General features: G+C 41.4%; 1 protein-coding gene across 2 annotated transcripts in view; it reads left to right on the forward strand.

Moving 5' to 3' along the window:
* Positions 1–18,575, forward strand: part of LOC123769187 (uncharacterized) — a 179,604-nt gene that overhangs the window by 101,138 nt on the left and 59,891 nt on the right. For both annotated transcript variants that reach the window (XM_069317003.1, XM_069317001.1), the window contains one exon: positions 13,320–13,394. In XM_069317003.1, coding sequence (XP_069173104.1) covers positions 13,320–13,394 — 75 coding nt within the window. The remainder of the gene's footprint in view (positions 1–13,319; positions 13,395–18,575) is intronic.

Genomic DNA, 18,575 nt, shown 5'->3' on the forward strand with positions numbered 1-18,575 from the left:
CTTAGCGACGAGACGCCGGAGTGAATTGCCCACAGCTATCTGTCTGATTCCTCCATCTTTCTTCCCCAGGGCACAGAGGGTAGCGCCAAAAAAGAGAGGCCGTATGGTCTCTGGTATGTTGCCAGCTAGACATGTGTTGGCGAATCTAATTAGTTCCACCAGGAGGCCCTGTGCAATGTCTCCCAGTGCAGGATTGAGCATTTGTTTGATGTGGTTGGGTCTTAGTCCTGTGAACCCACCTGCTGATCCTGGTGGGAAGGATAAAGCTGCTTTATGCACCATGGATTCGAGCACACACAGGGGTCCTGCTCTGGTGACACCGACTAAGGGAACACTGTCATCACGAGGAGCTCTGGGTGGGTGTTTTTCCCTCAGGGCTTGTGCTGTATCGGCATCCCTGGTGGCAACTGTGTCTTCACTGGTGATGACTCTGATCGCCCCTATTGTGTTGCCTTCTTCTATTTTCTTGCTGACTGTTGCTCTGATTTTGGATGCCTCGGTTCTGCTGTTGATACCTTTCCTACCGTGGGTGTTTTTGGCACGGGTGGGGAGGGGTGCCTGGTTGTCCTCTCTAGGAAAACTATTTATAGCCATAATGACCGACGAAGCTAGTGATTTGTCTCTCCTTGCAGGGACAGCTAGGCATATGTTTCCAAACAAGAGAAGGTTGCGTCATGCTTGGATGGTTCCGGGGGAGTCATTGACCTTTTTCAAGAGGCTGGATAGTTTGGCTGCTGCCTGGGGCCGAGCAGCTTTGGGGATGTGCTGCAAGGTTCCAACCGATGTTGCTTTGATGGCTTCTAGTAGATTCTCAGTCGAAATGAAGCTGTTGGAGGTGTTTTCCCTGACTGCTGGAGTGGGGCCTTGATTGATACCCTCTTTGGGAGGGCGCCACATACCCGGACAATCAGTTCTGTTGTGAGCATGCTTGCGCACATCTCCGTTACGCTTGAGTCTCCACACCTTGTCATACACTTGTCATGTGCCATACCTGTCGTCGCTTGATGGCTCCTCTTGGCTGAGAGAAGCCTGGCTGTCAGTCGTGACCTGCGACATCGGCGGGCGCTGGGCGGGCACTGGGCGGGCACTGGGCGGGCGCTAGGCGGGCGCTGGGTGGGCGCTGGGCGGACGTAGCGTGCGGGGGTGGACACAGGGAGGTCGTGGTTGGGGTTGGGCAGGGAGGGTGACTCGTGGGTTGGGTGACGGTACACACTGGCGGGTATGGGGAGGGGGGGGGGGGGGGGTCAGAGGGGTGACACTAACACGTTTGTATAATTTCGTGACATATCACTGCACAATATAATCTGGTTCACTGTGAACTCGATGCACTTAAAACACGATACCTGTTTCCCGAGAGCCGAGGTATCTATTTTTTTCAGGGATATTTTCATAAACACTTACACACTGGTCACCCCCCTCGACTGACCGCACAACAACACCCCATCCCCCCACACCCACCCCCACCACCATAACCGAGGGAGCCCCTCAGGGCGCCCTTGTTGGCCCTCACTGCAGTTCAAACGATTCCACACTGCCAATCCACTTGTTTGATTGTTTTTGGTTGCGATAGTTCACCCTGGACACTTCCCGCCACTCTCACACCTTCCCAGGATGTTCACACTGCACACTGTTGAGTCTGGGCCCCGTGGGGTCAGGATGTCACAAGATAATGGCACATGGCCGGCAGAGCCTCCTCCCAGCGTCCGTTCCCTGTGGCGCCCACAGGGGATATATATATATATTATATATATACATATATATATATATATATATATATATATATATATATATATATATATATATATATATATATATATATATATATATATATATATATATATATATATATGTCGTACCTAATAGCCAGAACGCACTTCTCAGCCTACTATTCAAGGCCCGATTTGCCTAATAAGCCAAGTTTTCATGAATTAATGTTTTTTCGTCTACCTAACCTACCTAACCTAACCTAACCTAGCTTTTTTTGGCTACCTAACCTAACCTTACCTATAAATATAGGTTAGGTTAGGTTAGGTAGGGTTGGTTAGGTTCGGTCATATATCTACGTTAATTTTAACTCCAATAAATAAAAATTTACCTCACATAGAGAAAAGGGTTGCTTTATCATTTCATAAGAAAAAAATTATAGTAAATATATTAATTCAGGAAAACTTGGCTTATTAGGCAAATCGGGCCTTGAATAGTAGGCTGAGAAGTGAGTTCTGGCTACTAGGTACGACATATATATATATATATATATATATATATATGTCGTACCTAGTAGCCAGAACGCACTTTTCAGCCTACTATGCAAGGCCCGATTTGCCTAATAAGCCAAGTTTTCATGAATTAATGTTTTTTCGACAACCTAACCTTCCTAACCTAACCTAACCTAACTTTTTCGGCTACCTAACCCAACCTAACCTATAAAGATAGGTTAGGTTAGGTTAGGTAGGGTTGGTTAGGTTCGGTCATATATCTTCATTAATTTTAACTCCAATAAAAAAAAATTGACCTCATACATAATGAAATGGGTAGCTTTATCATTTCATAAGAAAAAAAATAGAGAAAATATATTAATTCAGAAAAACTTGGCTTATTCGGCAAATCGGGCCTTGCATAGTAGGCCAAAAAGTGCGTTCTGGCTACTAGGTACGACATATATATATATATATATATATATATATATATATATATATATATATATATATATATATATATATATATATATATATATATATATATATATATATGTTGTTAAATATGACCGAATAAGTAAGAATAATAACTCTAACACGAATTGTCTCAATATTTCGTATGTTTCTTTTTACTGTCGATGGTAATTGAAAAATCAATTCTCCAAAATTCATTTTTATTTCTAGTCTGATGCGACGCTTGAACGCGTTTCGTGATAACTTATTACATTTTCAAAGACTTTAGTTTACACACGCACAACTTGTAACCTGAAAACACTTAACAGAGTTTTACTAATTCTAACGCTAAACATCTTGTCTTATATACTCGCATTTGAGTGAGGTGATATGTTGAAACAGTTTTGGATGAGATGAACTAACTTTTGGCCAACCCAAGACACAACACGGTTCAAGGGGTATAAATTGGATAAGTGAAAGGGAAGAATGGAAGTAACTGCAAAGGGCCTATTGGCCTATACTTCCTCTTGATGCTTCTATATTGGTGCGGAGTCTTGAAGTGGGTAGAATATAGTTGTGCATTAATTGGCTGTTGATTGCTGGTGTTGACTTTTTGATGTGTAGTGCCATACAGATGTCAAGCCGCCTGCTATTGCTGTATCTATCGATGATTTCTGTGTTGTTTGTTAAGACTTCACTGGTGATGGTCTGGTTGTGGAAAGAGATTATATGTTCCTTAATGGAGCCCTGTTGCTTATACATTGTTAATCGCCTGGAAAGAGATGTTGTTGTCTTGCCTATATACTGAGCCAATTAATGCACAACTATATTCTACCCACTTTAAGACTCCGTACCAATATAGAAGCATCAAGAGGAAGTATGGGCCAATAGGCCCTTTGCATTTACTTCCATTCTTCCCTTTCACTTATCCAATTTATACCCATTGAACCTGTTCTGTCTTGAGTTGGCCAAAAGTTTGTTCACCTCATCCAAAACTGTTGCAACATATCACCTCACCCATATGCGAGTATATAAGACAAGATGTTTAGCGTTAGAATTAGTAAAACTCTGTTAAGTGTTTTCAGGTTACAAGTTGTGTGTGTGTAAACTAAAGTCTTTGAAAATGTAATAAGTTATTACGAAACGCATTCAAGCATCGTGTCAGACTAGAAATAAAAATGAATTTTGGAGAATTGATTTTTCAATTACCATCGACAGTAAAAAGAAACATAAGAAATATTGAGAAAATTCGTGTTAGAATTATTAACCTTACGTTTTCGGTCATATTTAACAACATATGTTTACAAGAAAGACTGCTACCAAAATATACTAATATATATATGTCTAACCTATGCTTGAAACAATCAAGGAATTCTACTTATATTATGCTATGCGGTAATTGCTTCAACAAATCTACAACCCTGTTACCGAACCTGTATTTACCCAGGTCTTTCCTAAATCTAAAGTTAAGAAATTTATACTCATTGTTTCGTGTTCTATTATGTGTTAATACTTTTAACACCCTATTAATATAAACTTTGTTGGAGGTTGTTGCTTAGTGTCCAGATTTTAACCCTAGGCTATCACTACTCAATATTGTTCATTTTTTTTTTATCGAATACCCTAGTCATCTTCACACGGAAGCTATAGGAACACCTAAACTTAACCAATCAGTTACCATGGCTGATCAACAGAGAATAAAGCATGTCTTAGCAGCAGAAAAGAGTAACATGACAAGACTGCTCAACAAATGTGAGAATTTGTCACATGAGTCTCCAGTTGACTTCATTCAGCTGGAAATCTATGTACGGGTGGCTGATAAGAAATTCGATCAAGTAAAAGGAAGGATGGAGTTAAACAGAGACGGGATCGTTGCCAGCAACACTGACCCTGATGAGATGGATCAAATCATGACAGAACTAGCAATGTATGAGGATAATACTCAGACTGAGTTGAATCTCTGGCTCAACTTACCAGGTTCACGTAAAGCAGCACATAACATAATAGTGTCTCCATTCAGTGCAGCACAGTCAGCGGCACGATAATCTCCTCTGGACTTACTGACCTTTGCTGGACTGGACGAGGAAAATTGGGACACTTTTTGGATGTCTTTTAACACTCATGTTCATTCTAAGACATCCATACCAAAGGTGACAAAGTTCACATAGCTTCAAAGCCTCTTCAAATGGGAAGCCAAGAAGGTTATAGCTAATTTGCCCCTTGATGATGACACCTGTGATATAGCTATACAGTTGTTGAAATACAACTACTACATCAAACAACTGAGTATAGTTAATCTTTTCTATCAATTGATAGATTTAAATCCTCCTAGCAAGCGACCAGTCTCCCTTCAAGACTTTAGGCTACTGGTGGAGTCACTTGGGAAAGCGCTTTGCACCAAAGCAGACATGCAGACTTCTGAATGGTCACTAAAACTGTTCATCCAAAGGAAACTTTCTCGGGATGTTTTAGCAGAATTTTTCTCTCATTATAAGACAGACATCTTATGCCTATATGAAATCTTCGAGGGATTGAGAATAACTGTCAGTAGAATGAAAACCCATAACAAAATTAACTCTGACACTGAAAAGTCATCTACTGATAAATCAGTGAGACCATAGAGTACGACGAGTACTGCTACTAAACCTAAAACAAATACTTCCACTCCTAGGTGGAAACAAGGCAGTGTGGGCACATATGCAGTGGGTCCTTCCAATCCTACAGTTACTGTATCACTTAACGCGGTCACTCCCAAAGGTGCTGTAGGTTGGATGATGTGTTTGTTCTGTGATGAAGACATTCCATCTACCATTGCAGTAAATACCCAGATCGTGCTACACGTGTAAAGCGTCTCAGAGTTGCCTAAATGCATTAGGTGTCTCAGGTCACCTAACACCAATACCTGTACAACCAAAATGTTCACCTGCAATAGGTGCAATAAGGGACAGCACCACTCAGTATTGTGTGGGGACATAATACCTAGGTCTCCCAAACCCCAGGTGGAGGAAGAAACTTCCACTACAGTACAGTTCTGTAAAGTACGTCAGGATGTAAGTGTCCTTCAACAAAGTCTGATAATAACACAGCTTTACCCACTGCCCAACAAAAACTAAAGGCCCAAGGTCACCACTAATGCGCTATTTGACCAAGGATCCCAAAAGACATTTGTCACACAGAAACAAATGTGTGTTTTGTTTTAGTTTTGTTTTATTTATTGGGTATTTACTGCAAATGTTCAGTTTTATCTGTTCGACAGGTAAAGCTGAACCTATCAGTATTCTTGACCAACACCGGACCAAAAGTCTACAAAGTGGAATAGTATTAGTACATTTAGGTGGTTATGCCTGAATTGTACAGGCCATTGTAGTAGACAAAATCCCATCGACCTATATGTTTATGGTTTATGGACAACAACCAAGTTCCTACAAGAAAAGGGAATTAAGCTGGCTGACAACAAAATCACGTCTGATCATCTCTCCAATATTGGATTCCTTGTAGGTGCAGATTATTACCTTAAGTTCATTACTGGACAAACTGAAAGGCAGGGAATTAATCTGTTATTGTCTGTGGGAGACAATTTGCTCAATGGTCCAACATTGAGCCTGAAACAACCCACACCTGTGGACAACCCAGTGTTGGTTGCATGACTAGGTGGAGAACAATCACCACTAAAGTTTAGAGACATGTCAGAGGATGAGCTTGATCCCACTGTACATAAATTATGGGATCTAGCAACTTTAGGCATAGTTGCTGAACAACCTAGTCCAGATGATGACTGGACTTACAAACAATACCTGGATTCAGTGGTCTTCAAAGACACCCAATACTGGGACAGCTTACCATGGAAGCTGATTCATACTCAGCTGCCAGTTAATCATTTTATAGCATAAAACCAATTAAGGTCTCAGGTAATGTGATTAAATAGACAACCTGAGAACCTGAAATTGTACCATGGTATAATTCAACAACAACTCAATAAAAAAATCATCGAGGTTGTAACCAATGATAACCCTAAGGAAGGACATTATTTGCTGCACCATGCAGTACTGAAAAATTCAGCCACTACCCCACTGAGCATAGTATTTAACTGCAGTGCTATGACCAGGCAGAATATTGTCTCGTTGAATGATTGCCTTAAAACAGGCCCTAGCCTGACAGAAAGACTGTACAATACTGCTGTTAAAGTTCTGCATAGGGACTTATGCATACACAGCCAATATAAGTAAAGCATTCCTTAGGGTAGGTCTCCAGGAAGAGGACCGTAGCTACACAAAGTTCCTATGGATCAAGGATGCAAGTGATCCAAACAGTGAATTAATCATATACAGGTTTGCATCAGTTTTGTTTCGTGCTACTTTTTCCCCATTTCTGTTCAAGCAACCTTAGATACACACACACTTGAAGAAGTCTAATAGCCCAAATAAAACTGAAATTAGCAATATGAAGACAACTTCCAAGGAACAACCAGCAGTGAAAAGGAACTGCTTAACATATATCATGAGGCCAATCGAGAGTTGCTGGATGTAAATATGTCTCTCCACTCATGGGCCTCCAATAATACCAACTTAAAACAACTAATCAAAGCAGAATTTCCCAATTACAAAGTACCCAAGAAGACAAAAGTACTTGGTGTCGAATGGGATACAACTTCGAAACAGTTGACCATCAAATCGATGGAACCAGTTACCACCAACCTAACAATGAGGAAACTACTATCCCAAGTTAGCAAACCCTTCGACCCCTTGGGACTATTAAGTCTCATATTGATAAATGGGAAGTTGACAATGAAGAATGCTGGCAAGAGAAGGTAGGTTAGGATGATCCTCTAACACCTGCCTTGCAATTAAAGTGGAAGGGGCTAGTGAAAGATCTAAGTATCCTAGAGTCTGTCAAGCTCCCTCGAAACACAGACATCAGAATCAACCAATTAAGCTACATGTGTTCTGTGACGCTTCAGGAAAGACTTATGACACAGTAGCTTACCTAGTAATAAATGTGCAAGCAAATTTGCTTGCATCAAAAGCCAGCATGGCACCGTTCAAGAAATGGTCATTGTCACAGCTAAAATTAACAGCCCTACTGCTTGGAGTAGAATTGACTCATTATCTGATCAATACCTTCAGTAATATCCACTTTGAAGAAACAGTGGTATGGTCAGATAATAAGGCAGTACTACAGTGGGGGAGAAATAACATTAGTAAAACATCTTACTTAAGTAACCGTGTTAAGGAAATACGAGAGTTGTTAGCAGGGTTCGGAGATATGTGCCCACCAAAGAGAATCCAGCTGACTACCTCTCCAGAGGCCTGACTTTACTGCAATTAGCCAAAGTAGAGATGTGGTTCAATGGACCTCAGTGGCTATTCAATGACCAATGGCCTAAACAAAAGCCACAAGTCATTGTGACCAATGTCACTGGTCCAGTACGACTCCAGAACCACCTCGGACTTTGGTAATTTATTTTAATCGGTACTCTGGACTGAACACGCTACTAGGTATCACGCAAGTGGTGTTTAATTTCATAAACAAATTTCATATGAATCAAATATTAATTCCCTAGTCCCTTAAAGTACTGGGGTCAAAGGAGCCCAAACAAAAACACACAGGAAGCATTTTGAAAACCTCCCTAATAAATTAATGAATGATCGGTGTCTCTGGTTTGACTCAGACAGTTATAACATAATACGGTGTGGGGGCCGCTTACAGCATGCCAACATAGATCTGGAAGTAAAAATCCAATGTTGCTTCCCCCGTCACCACATAATCAGGCTAATTTTGTTACAAATACACAAATACGCCACTTTACATGGTGGGGTACAAGATACCCTCGCCGACCTAAGACTACAGTTCTTGCTTTCTCAAGGTTGCCAGACCGTAAAGTCCATAATCAAATCCTGTGTAATCTGCCTGTGTACGACGCTTGGGTGTGTCCTTACCCAGGACCTCCACCACTTCCTAAGGATTGAGTAGTCCACCTTTGTCCTTTTGAGACCACTGGTGTAGACTGCACAGGAGCTCTAACACTAACAGGCACCAAGGACAAAGTTCCAGTGAAGGCATACATCTGCCTATTCACCTGTGCCACAACAAGGGGAGAACATCTAGAAGTGACTCAAGGCATGAGTGCCGAGGCATTCATTCAGGCTTTCCACAGGTTTGTTGCCCATCGCCCCGGCCCCAAGTTGATGATCTCAGACAATGGATCTTCCGCACCATCCAGTATCGAATGTATATTCGAGAATGTATACTCCTATATTCACCATTAGCCCTTTTGACATTGACCTGTCTTGGTTGCAGGAGAAGCATGTCTGAGAGAGGTCTGGAACCACCCAGCAATTTAAACTGTCCTGAACCAACTTCCAGTGACACTGGAAGTTTATTCCCTCCAGGTGACAATGGTACATAGGCTTGTACGAGAGGAGGGTGGGTATCGTTAAACGCTGTCGTAGGAAGACCCTACTCCACCAAAAAATCGATCTCCAGGAGCTCCAAACGTTGTCACGGAAATTGAGTTTCTTGTCAATAACCGACCACTGATCGACCTATCTGACGACAACTTGAAACATGAGCCATTAAGTTCATCTCATTTGATGTTTGGGGGACTTCTAAGCCCTCTAGAATCTCCCACTGACGATGGACCAAAAGATCCTTCATGTGTCAGAGAGAATGACTTGGTGCAGTGCTTTAAACATCTGTCACGAGTAATAGGTTGGTGGAATGAGGTATGGACTCGAGAATACCTCACTGCTTTGAAGGAGTATCATTATGGGGCAAACAACCCTTACAACAAAATTAACATTAACTCTGGTGACATTGTTCTGGTGGACAGAGATGCCTCACGCCCAGAGTGGCCAATAGGACATATACTCTCTGTCCATCCAGACAACCAGGATATCTTGAGAATAGTGAAAGTAAAGTTTCGAGGCACCACTACTCTCAAAACCTTAGAGAATCTAGTTCCATTAGAGTTGGCAGGAAAAGAAGTCACTCAAAGTCTTCCAACACCTGCAACTCCAGTACGGGACATCCGTCCAGAGAGGACTGCCACACAACAGTGTAAGTTAAAAATATACCAGTATTGTAATTCTGAAAGAGAGGAATGAAGTTTTTGGTAGTCCTAATTATTGGACTACGACCCATGTTTCTACCCCCCCCCCCCCACTTGGAATTATGTTGTAAGTTTTACCCACTATATCTGTATATCACATCAGATTCATTATATTGTATCCTACATCTTCTGGTGATGGCACCTTCTGGTCAGAGGTGCCTGACAGCTGGGTGGACAGCGCTTCGGATTCGTAGTCCTGTGGGTTCCGGATTCGATCCCCATTGGAGGTGGAGACAAATGGGCAAAAGGTTTCTTTCACTCTGATGCATCTGTTCCCTAGCAGTAAATAGGTACCTGGAAGTTAGACAGCTGCTACGGGCTGCTTCCCGGGGGTATGTAACAAAAAGGGGTGCCTGGTCGATTACCGCGCCGTGGGGACGCTAAGCCCAGAAATCGTCTCAAGATAGCCTCAAGAAGATACATGACCATTTGGTCATGTAGGCTCTTATGTATACCATAAGGGCCCATAGGCGCTTACGTGACCTGGTGCATGATTTCTCTAGAATCCAAAAGCTTCGAGAAGAATGTCTTAATTAAAAAACAATTAGAACTTTAATTGTCTTCTGGTGATGGATAATACAAATCTGTTACCGGGAATCAATTAGTACTGCAAATCCTACCAATTATCTTTAAATCCTATATCTAAATATATTATAATCATTATTTATCTCAATAATATGACTTGGCAATGAACTTACTCAATGAATATTACAGATAGGCCTCGTACCAGAAGTGGGAGGGGCCAGTGGGTAAGGGCAGAGCGCCCATGACAAGAGTGAGGGTGTCGTGAGGAGTTCCGTGTAGCTAGTATTCGTATACAGTGAGATGCCCATGTTGTTTTGTGGTGAAACTTGTGTCTGTCGATAGCAGATCTCCCAAAACTTCAATTTACTCCTATGTTTTAGAAAGCAGTGTAACTCCAATTAGTAACTATTTACTGCCGAGATTATGTACTTCAAGAACTAAGGGAAGTGCCATTTCAGTTAAATCTATTAGTTAAGATTATTTGGCCATTTATTCTGTAACGTGGATTAATCATTACATGGCATGAAAACTACAATCAAAGGGAAAGCCTCATTATTATTAACTATTTACATGTGTAACACCCTTACATCTATGTAGTCATCAGGTATTATGTAGTATGGTATCTTCAGGAAAATTGTTACCACATGATACTTACTAAGCTGGCCACACCAGAATGCCCAAACGCCATTAAACACTAGAGTTCACGTGTCCAGAGGTATCTGAGATGTGATGACCAGTCATCACTACCAACACAGCTGAGGGCATTTAATTGTTCTTTATATAGTTGTGTGATCTATAACTCAAAGTAATGATATCTACCGTTTGATTACGATAAGTTTAAAATAAGAACCTCCCCCCCCCCAAATGTGCAAGGGAAGTTTATTGGTAACAATAAATGATAAAATGCAGTCCACTTATAAGTAATAAGTCCAATATCTTAAAATAATAATCAAATAAGTCACCGGTAGGATTTCCCACATTTCATGTTAAACAAATTTGCTATCATTTTATGTCAGCATAGTTGACCTCCTTCCCGAATTTCGTATAATCGGCAAATTTACAAATATTGCTGCTCAAACCTGAATTTCCAAAGACGAAACCAAGGAAGCCGGCCACGATTACTTGGATACTTCAGTCGATGCCACCGCCTCTCCCACCCGTCATGCACCATCTGCCCCTCCAGATCCCGCACCGGCACCAACCGGACTGACAGGCTCCCATGCTGCCTCCTCCGGGTATATCCGACGTGATCGAGCACTTTCCAAGGAGGACAGACAGCATAACTCCATAATCCACAACGACAACTGGGAATACAAGTGCAGGGAAGCAGGACGGATCCTTCACTTCATCGTCCCTCAAGAACACCTTGACCACCTCTTCAACTACGACACCTTGAAAAAAGAAATTTGACCAGACTACCAATTTCGAGGAACTGGGATTAGGAAACCAATCCTCTTGTAACACCCAGATTTCTCCCCTTAGACCGGCCGATGGTGGCCAACCCACCAACAGCCCTGCTGACTCCTGTGGCACTTAACTGTGAGCGACGTGTGTACCAACGTCAATTCACAGGTCTGATCAGCCCTATGGTCTTGGATTGGATTGGCACGTCCACGGACCTCATCCCCTGATCTCCAGTGTCTGCTACAGATAAAGGCTCCAAAGAGCCCCCACTTATGGGCTCACCACATCATAGCCCGTGCTATTTGGGATTTTTTCTAGTAGCTAAATCTAATAACAACAAACAACAACCTTGTAAGTTTAGTGTACCTGTGTCAGTTTATCAGTGTATTCCTAAAGATGTCACATTACTGACTAAACGTCGAACAATAAAAACGGAAAGATTAAGTGATCTGGTGTTTCTTCACTTTTTAGATGGTAGAAGATATTTGTGTAGAATAGAAAATAGACAAAAGAAAATTAATACTAGTCATAATACTGTTGTACAATGCTATAAATGTTCCAGCTTTAATGCTGGATACGTCGGATGTTCCATTCGGAACTTTAAGATAAAGATACTAGAGCACCGGGGAGTATCATTTAGGACTGGCTTTCCATTATCCAAACCAGCATTTTCAGAGAATAGAAATCATTGAAATTAATGGATCATTTTTTGCTGGAGTCCGATTTTTAAATTTTGGACACATGTATGAGTGGTCAGTCGGATTTGAGAATAATGGAATCCTGATATATATCAGGGAACTGTGGCTGCTGCTAAATATTAACAGTTCAGCTGCTCAATTGTTCTCTGTATAATTCACTTTTGGCATTTTGTTTTCATTTATAGTTCATGTTGACGTCTTTGTTATTTACTTCTTGTTTCCCCCTGAGCTGTGTCTTTGATTCTCATTTCGAGTGTTCACATTTTACACTGTTATATTTTAATTAGGATATATATATATATATATATATATATATATATATATATATATATATATATATATATATATATATATATATATATATCTATATACATATATATATATATATATATATATATATATATATATATATATATGTATATATATATATATATATATATATATATATATATATATATATATATATATATATATATATATATATATGTGTGTGTGTGTGTGTGTGTGTGTATTGCAACTTTTGGTGACTTGAACCTGCGTTCTGGTGATTCCCGGACACCTGTTCGGGCCCCTGAACTGGAGCCCGAACTGGGTTTTACAGTCGACCGGACCACACTCTGGCAGGGTCGATCACAAATGGCGTTCACATTCTTTTGCGCCTCACCAGACAGCAATGAAATCACATTTGTGTGATATATCAATGAAAATCATTTTGAGGCAAAATAATTTTTCTAACCCAATTTCAGGGAGGCACTGGGTCAGCCCTTCTATGACAATCCCATAAAATTTCCGTCAATCCTGGAAACGTTAAATGAGGATAGCCAAAGAATCTGGCCTAAAGCCTCGAACAAGCAGACAGTTATATTCTGTTTTATGGATGTATATAAACCTTCTAACCCCCATTTCCACTAATACTAATTTCTCGCTCTTTTGCAGCCAAAGAAAGAGCATTCAAGGAGAGCAAAATGAGGTCTGGATTAGATAGTGATGATGATGATGATCATGGTTCAGGTGAGGCTCACGTGTCAATGTTAACACTTATGTCGTAAGGTGCTTCTGGTTATCACGGCCAGATGAAGCTTATGTCTCTATTCCATTCACCTGGGCTCTAGGAGACTCGAACCGTGGACCTCACACGTGTGAGGCTGAATTTCTATCGTCGGTTTGAATCTCCTAGAGCCCAGGTGAATGGAATGTTTATTTCTACTGAAGTGTGGATGACAGTTATTATATGTCTCTATGTTAGTATTCACCTAATTGTACTCACCTAATTGTGCTTGCGGGGGTTGAGCTTTGGCTCTTTGGTCCCGCCTCTCAACTGTCAATCAACTGGTGTACAGATTCCTGAGCCTACTGGGCTCTATCATATATACATTTGAAACTGTGTATGGAGTCAGCCTCCACCACATCACTTCCTAGTGCATTCCATTTATTAACTACTCTGACACTGAAAAAATTCTTTCTAACGTCTCTGGGACGTTAGTGCTTGTGTAGTAAGGTGCTTCAAGTTATCTTGACCAAGCTGAAGCTTCCGTGTCTATGTTAGTGCTTGTGTAGTAAGGTGCTTCAAGTTATCTTGACCAAGCTGAAGCTTCCGTGTCTATGTTAGTGCTTGTGTAGTAAGGTGCTTCAAGTTATCTTGACCAAGCTGAAGCTTCCGTGTCTATGTTAGTGCTTGTGTAGTAAGGTGCTTCAAGTTATCTTGACCAAGCTGAAGCTTCCGTGTCTATGTTAGTGCTTGTGTAGTAAGGTGCTTCAAGTTATCTTGACCAAGCTGAAGCTTCCGTGTCTATGTTAGTGCTTGTGTAGTAAGGTGCTTCAAGTTATCTTGACCAAGCTGAAGCTTCCGTGTCTATGTTAGTGCTTGTGTAGTAAGGTGCTTCAAGTTATCTTGACCAAGCTGAAGCTTCCGTGTCTATGTTAGTGCTTGTGTAGTAAGGTGCTTCAAGTTATCTTGACCAAGCTGAAGCTTCCGTGTCTATGTTAGTGCTTGTGTAGTAAGGTGCTTCAAGTTATCTTGACCAAGCTGAAGCTTCCGTGTCTATGTTAGTGCTTGTGTAGTAAGGTGCTTCAAGTTATCTTGACCAAGCTGAAGCTTCCGTGTCTATGTTAGTGCTTGTGTAGTAAGGTGCTTCAAGTTATCTTGACCAAGCTGAAGCTTCCGTGTCTATGTTAGTGCTTGTGTAGTAAGGTGCTTCAAGTTATCTTGACCAAGCTGAAGCTTCCGTGTCTATGTTAGTGCTTGTGTAGTAAGGTGCTTCAAGTTATCTTGACCAAGCTGAAGCTTCCGTGTCTATGTTAGTGCTTGTGTAGTAAGGTGCTTCAAGTTATCTTGACCAAGCTGAAGCTTCCGTGTCTATGTTAGTGCTTGTGTAGTAAGGTGCTTCAAGTTATCTTGACCAAGCTGAAGCTTCCGTGTCTATGTTAGTGCTTGTGTAGTAAGGTGCTTCAAGTTATCTTGACCAAGCTGAAGCTTCCGTGTCTATGTTAGTGCTTGTGTAGTAAGGTGCTTCAAGTTATCTTGACCAAGCTGAAGCTTCCGTGTCTATGTTAGTGCTTGTGTAGTAAGGTGCTTCAAGTTATCTTGACCAAGCTGAAGCTTCCGTGTCTATGTTAGTGCTTGTGTAGTAAGGTGCTTCAAGTTATCTTGACCAAGCTGAAGCTTCCGTGTCTATGTTAGTGCTTGTGTAGTAAGGTGCTTCAAGTTATCTTGACCAAGCTGAAGCTTCCGTGTCTATGTTAGTGCTTGTGTAGTAAGGTGCTTCAAGTTATCTTGACCAAGCTGAAGCTTCCGTGTCTATGTTAGTGCTTGTGTAGTAAGGTGTTTAGGAGATCATGACAGGTTAATCAGACGTCTCTCTTTCAGAGTAATAAGTAATAATTAATAATAAGTAGTAAGTAAATAATAAGTAATAAGCAATAAGGTGCTTCGGATGATCATGGCCTTGTGTATTATTTTTATACCTAATATACTCAAATCTTCGACTACACAACCTGTATTATGTATACTTAATGTTACAAATTAAGCTAAAAGATTTTAGCTGCTTATGTAAGAGTGGCGGTGTCCTCCTCTGATGCTAGACTAGTGTAATGGGGAATATTTAGAGTCCTCAATATCGTAAACTGCTATCACACATGTTTCCAGCCCCCCTATCCCAGACTCCCCTGCACTCTCCAATCAAAGACCTCCATCCCCCCCCCTTCTACATGTCCCTACTCCTCCCCCATCCCAAGCTCTAATTGACCCCAACCCCAGATCCTCTCGGCTACACCACCTCAGACCCTCCTAGGTTCCCCATACCAAATCCTCCCAGACCCTTTACTCCAAACCCCCCATGTCCTCCCCCATAGGCCCTCCCACACCAGACACCCCCTCGCCCCCTATCCCAGTGGAATCAACAGAAAATGAGGATGGAATGAAGAGGGTCAGTTTCAAGATAACGTACTCGAACATAAATGGGATTACAAGCAAGGCAAGTGACTTAAGGAAAGAGCTCAAGAAGAGGAAACCCGGATGTCTCACGGAAATAAAACTATCAGGAATCATAATGACTGCGGTGTTTCCCAAGGACTACACTGTAATAAGGAGAGAGAGGGAAGGAATGGGAGGAGGCAGAGTGGCCCTACTGATAAGAAAGGAATGGAACTTGAAGGAGATGGTTATCCCAAGCTACGAGGGGTTCAGAGACTACATTACAGGCACCATGAAAATGGCAGGACCGAGAGTTATAGTAACAGAGATATATCATCCTCCACCAAAGAACAGAAGACCCAGGGAAGAGTATGGCAGAAACAACATGGCAGTCAACACTATAATTGAGAAAGTAGTCATTGTTACCTGGAGAAACAGATCCCACCTGCTCGTCATGGGGGACTTCAATCATGGAAAGCTAGACTGGGAAAACAAGGAACCACACAGAGGTGAGGAAACATGGAGAGCGAAACTGTTGGAAGTGGCAACAAGGAACCTTTTAAGTCAGCATGTCAGGGAACCCACTAGCATGAGAGGCAACGATGAACCTGCGAGACTCGGCCTAGTCTTCACTCTGAACGACTCTGACATAAGGGAAATCGGTTTTGAAGCCCTTGTTGGAATGAGCGATCACAGCGTACTGATGTTTGAGCATCTGGTCGAAGAAGGGTTTAATATACTCAAGGAAGGGCCCAGAAAACAAAAGGTTGGAAATTCTGAAAGGGAAAATATGAGGAGATAAGGGAATTCCTAACAGATATAACGTGGGAAACAGAGCTCAGAGCAAAAATGGTCCAAGGCATGATGGAGTACATCACAAAGAAGTGTAAGGAGGCAGCAGACAAGTTTGTCCCAGTCCAAAAAGAAAGAAATGAAATGCAGACAAGAATGCCATAGTTTAATCAAAGATGTAAGCTAACAAAGCATATAAGTAAACGAGCGAGGAGAATCTACAGAAATAATAGGACACTAGTGAGCTGAGAAAGATACCAGAGCGCCAGGACTGAATACGTCAGGTTAAGGAAGAGAGGCAGAGAGATAATATGAAAATGACATAGCAAGCAAGGCAACGACTCAACCTAAATTGATGCATAACCACATCAGGAGAAAAACATCAGTGAAGGAACAGGTAATGAAACTGAGGATAGGAGCAAACAAATTCACTACAAACGACAAGGTGGTGTGTGAGGAACTCAATAAGAAATTTCAGGAGGACTTCACAGTAGAGCAAGGGTAAGGTCCAGAGATAGTGCGAGATTTTTTTCTACGCCTACCTCCCTTAGGAAGTGGACCTCAAGTTTAAAGAACTGTACACGGCAGATAAGCATGAGTCCAATAGAAAAAGGAAAAGCTGGAGGAAACCGCCAGGCTTCCACCACTAGGGGTGACAACCTGTCCACATAGGCCGCTGGCTCCTCCTAGTTAAACAGGACGTTAAAACCAATAAAGGGTAACCGACGGGTTCTCACAATCAAATATTTATATTTGATGTGGTGCTATGAACTGGAATTGGAATTCCCAAGAACAGCCGTCATAACAAAAGATCACATCAACATTCAATCGTATAAAGCAGAACATGGGTGGAAAAGAATGGTTGAAGGGTTGACATCAAAGACCGTTTTCTATAAAATAAATAATTTATTTATAACAAGAGACTAAACTACTACAACATCGAGTTAACATTACATTAATGTCCATCCAGTGGCACGATAACAAACAGCTAAATAGCAACCCTTGCTGTGCGGCTGCATACTGAACTAACCTGAACACAGGTGTGCCCACTGATGACGCAATATTGCAAATCAAAAAAATTCACAGACTTAGTTACACCACAGAGAGTGATTCGTTACGTTATTGTCTAAGTGGCACTTGCAACACAGCTATTCAACAGCCCCTCGCGCTGCGGACTGATTACATGTACTAACTGAACAATGATGCCCACTGATGACACAAGCTTGCAATCAATATTGTCACGGCTTCACGGTGAACAGATACTATAATCACAATCTTATGGGTCCTTAAACCCTGCAGGAGAGACCCACGTAACTAGGCGGGTAGTCCAACAGTGACTCCCCCTATCACAACCTAATGTGAACACTCATTGCAACTCCCTACAAGAAGTTGCACTGTAAACAGTAAACAAAGTCAGACAAGGTGGGATTCTGAGACACAGCTCCAGTAATCCCTAAGTTACTTTACTCTCGTCACCAGACGATAAACAAAAGAAACTGGCTTAATCAATTACAAAATTGATTATGTGATTAATTACGTTAATTGACTGATCACAGCAGTCAGCAACAAAGTACTACGTTAATCACAAACACTTGTCTCTCTTAGACAACAACATGATGGTACTCTACGTTAATCATCAACACTTGTCTCCCTTAACACAAGTCATCTTGTTAACAATAACTCAAAGTCTCTTACATTACATCACACTTGACTCATTGCAAGTATTCAGTGAGTAATTCCTAATTAATGTCAAACGGACCACTAATTAAATCCCCATCGAGTTACATTAACTAAGCCTACCACTAACTTGATAGCTTCTCAACAGTCTATGTCAAAATTTACTTTAATGAGTGTTAATTACCCTAATTAATCCCGAGCAATTAATTAACTGTCACCAGGACCGATAATTAATTATTCATAAATACGTCTCACTCCGCACTGTCTAAGCAGGTCTCATCAAACACTGTGAATTCACGGGCGAGGAGTTA

The sequence above is a fragment of the Procambarus clarkii genome, chromosome 86 (genome assembly GCF_040958095.1).
Source record: "Procambarus clarkii isolate CNS0578487 chromosome 86, FALCON_Pclarkii_2.0, whole genome shotgun sequence".
NCBI classification, from domain to species: domain Eukaryota; kingdom Metazoa; phylum Arthropoda; class Malacostraca; order Decapoda; family Cambaridae; genus Procambarus; species Procambarus clarkii.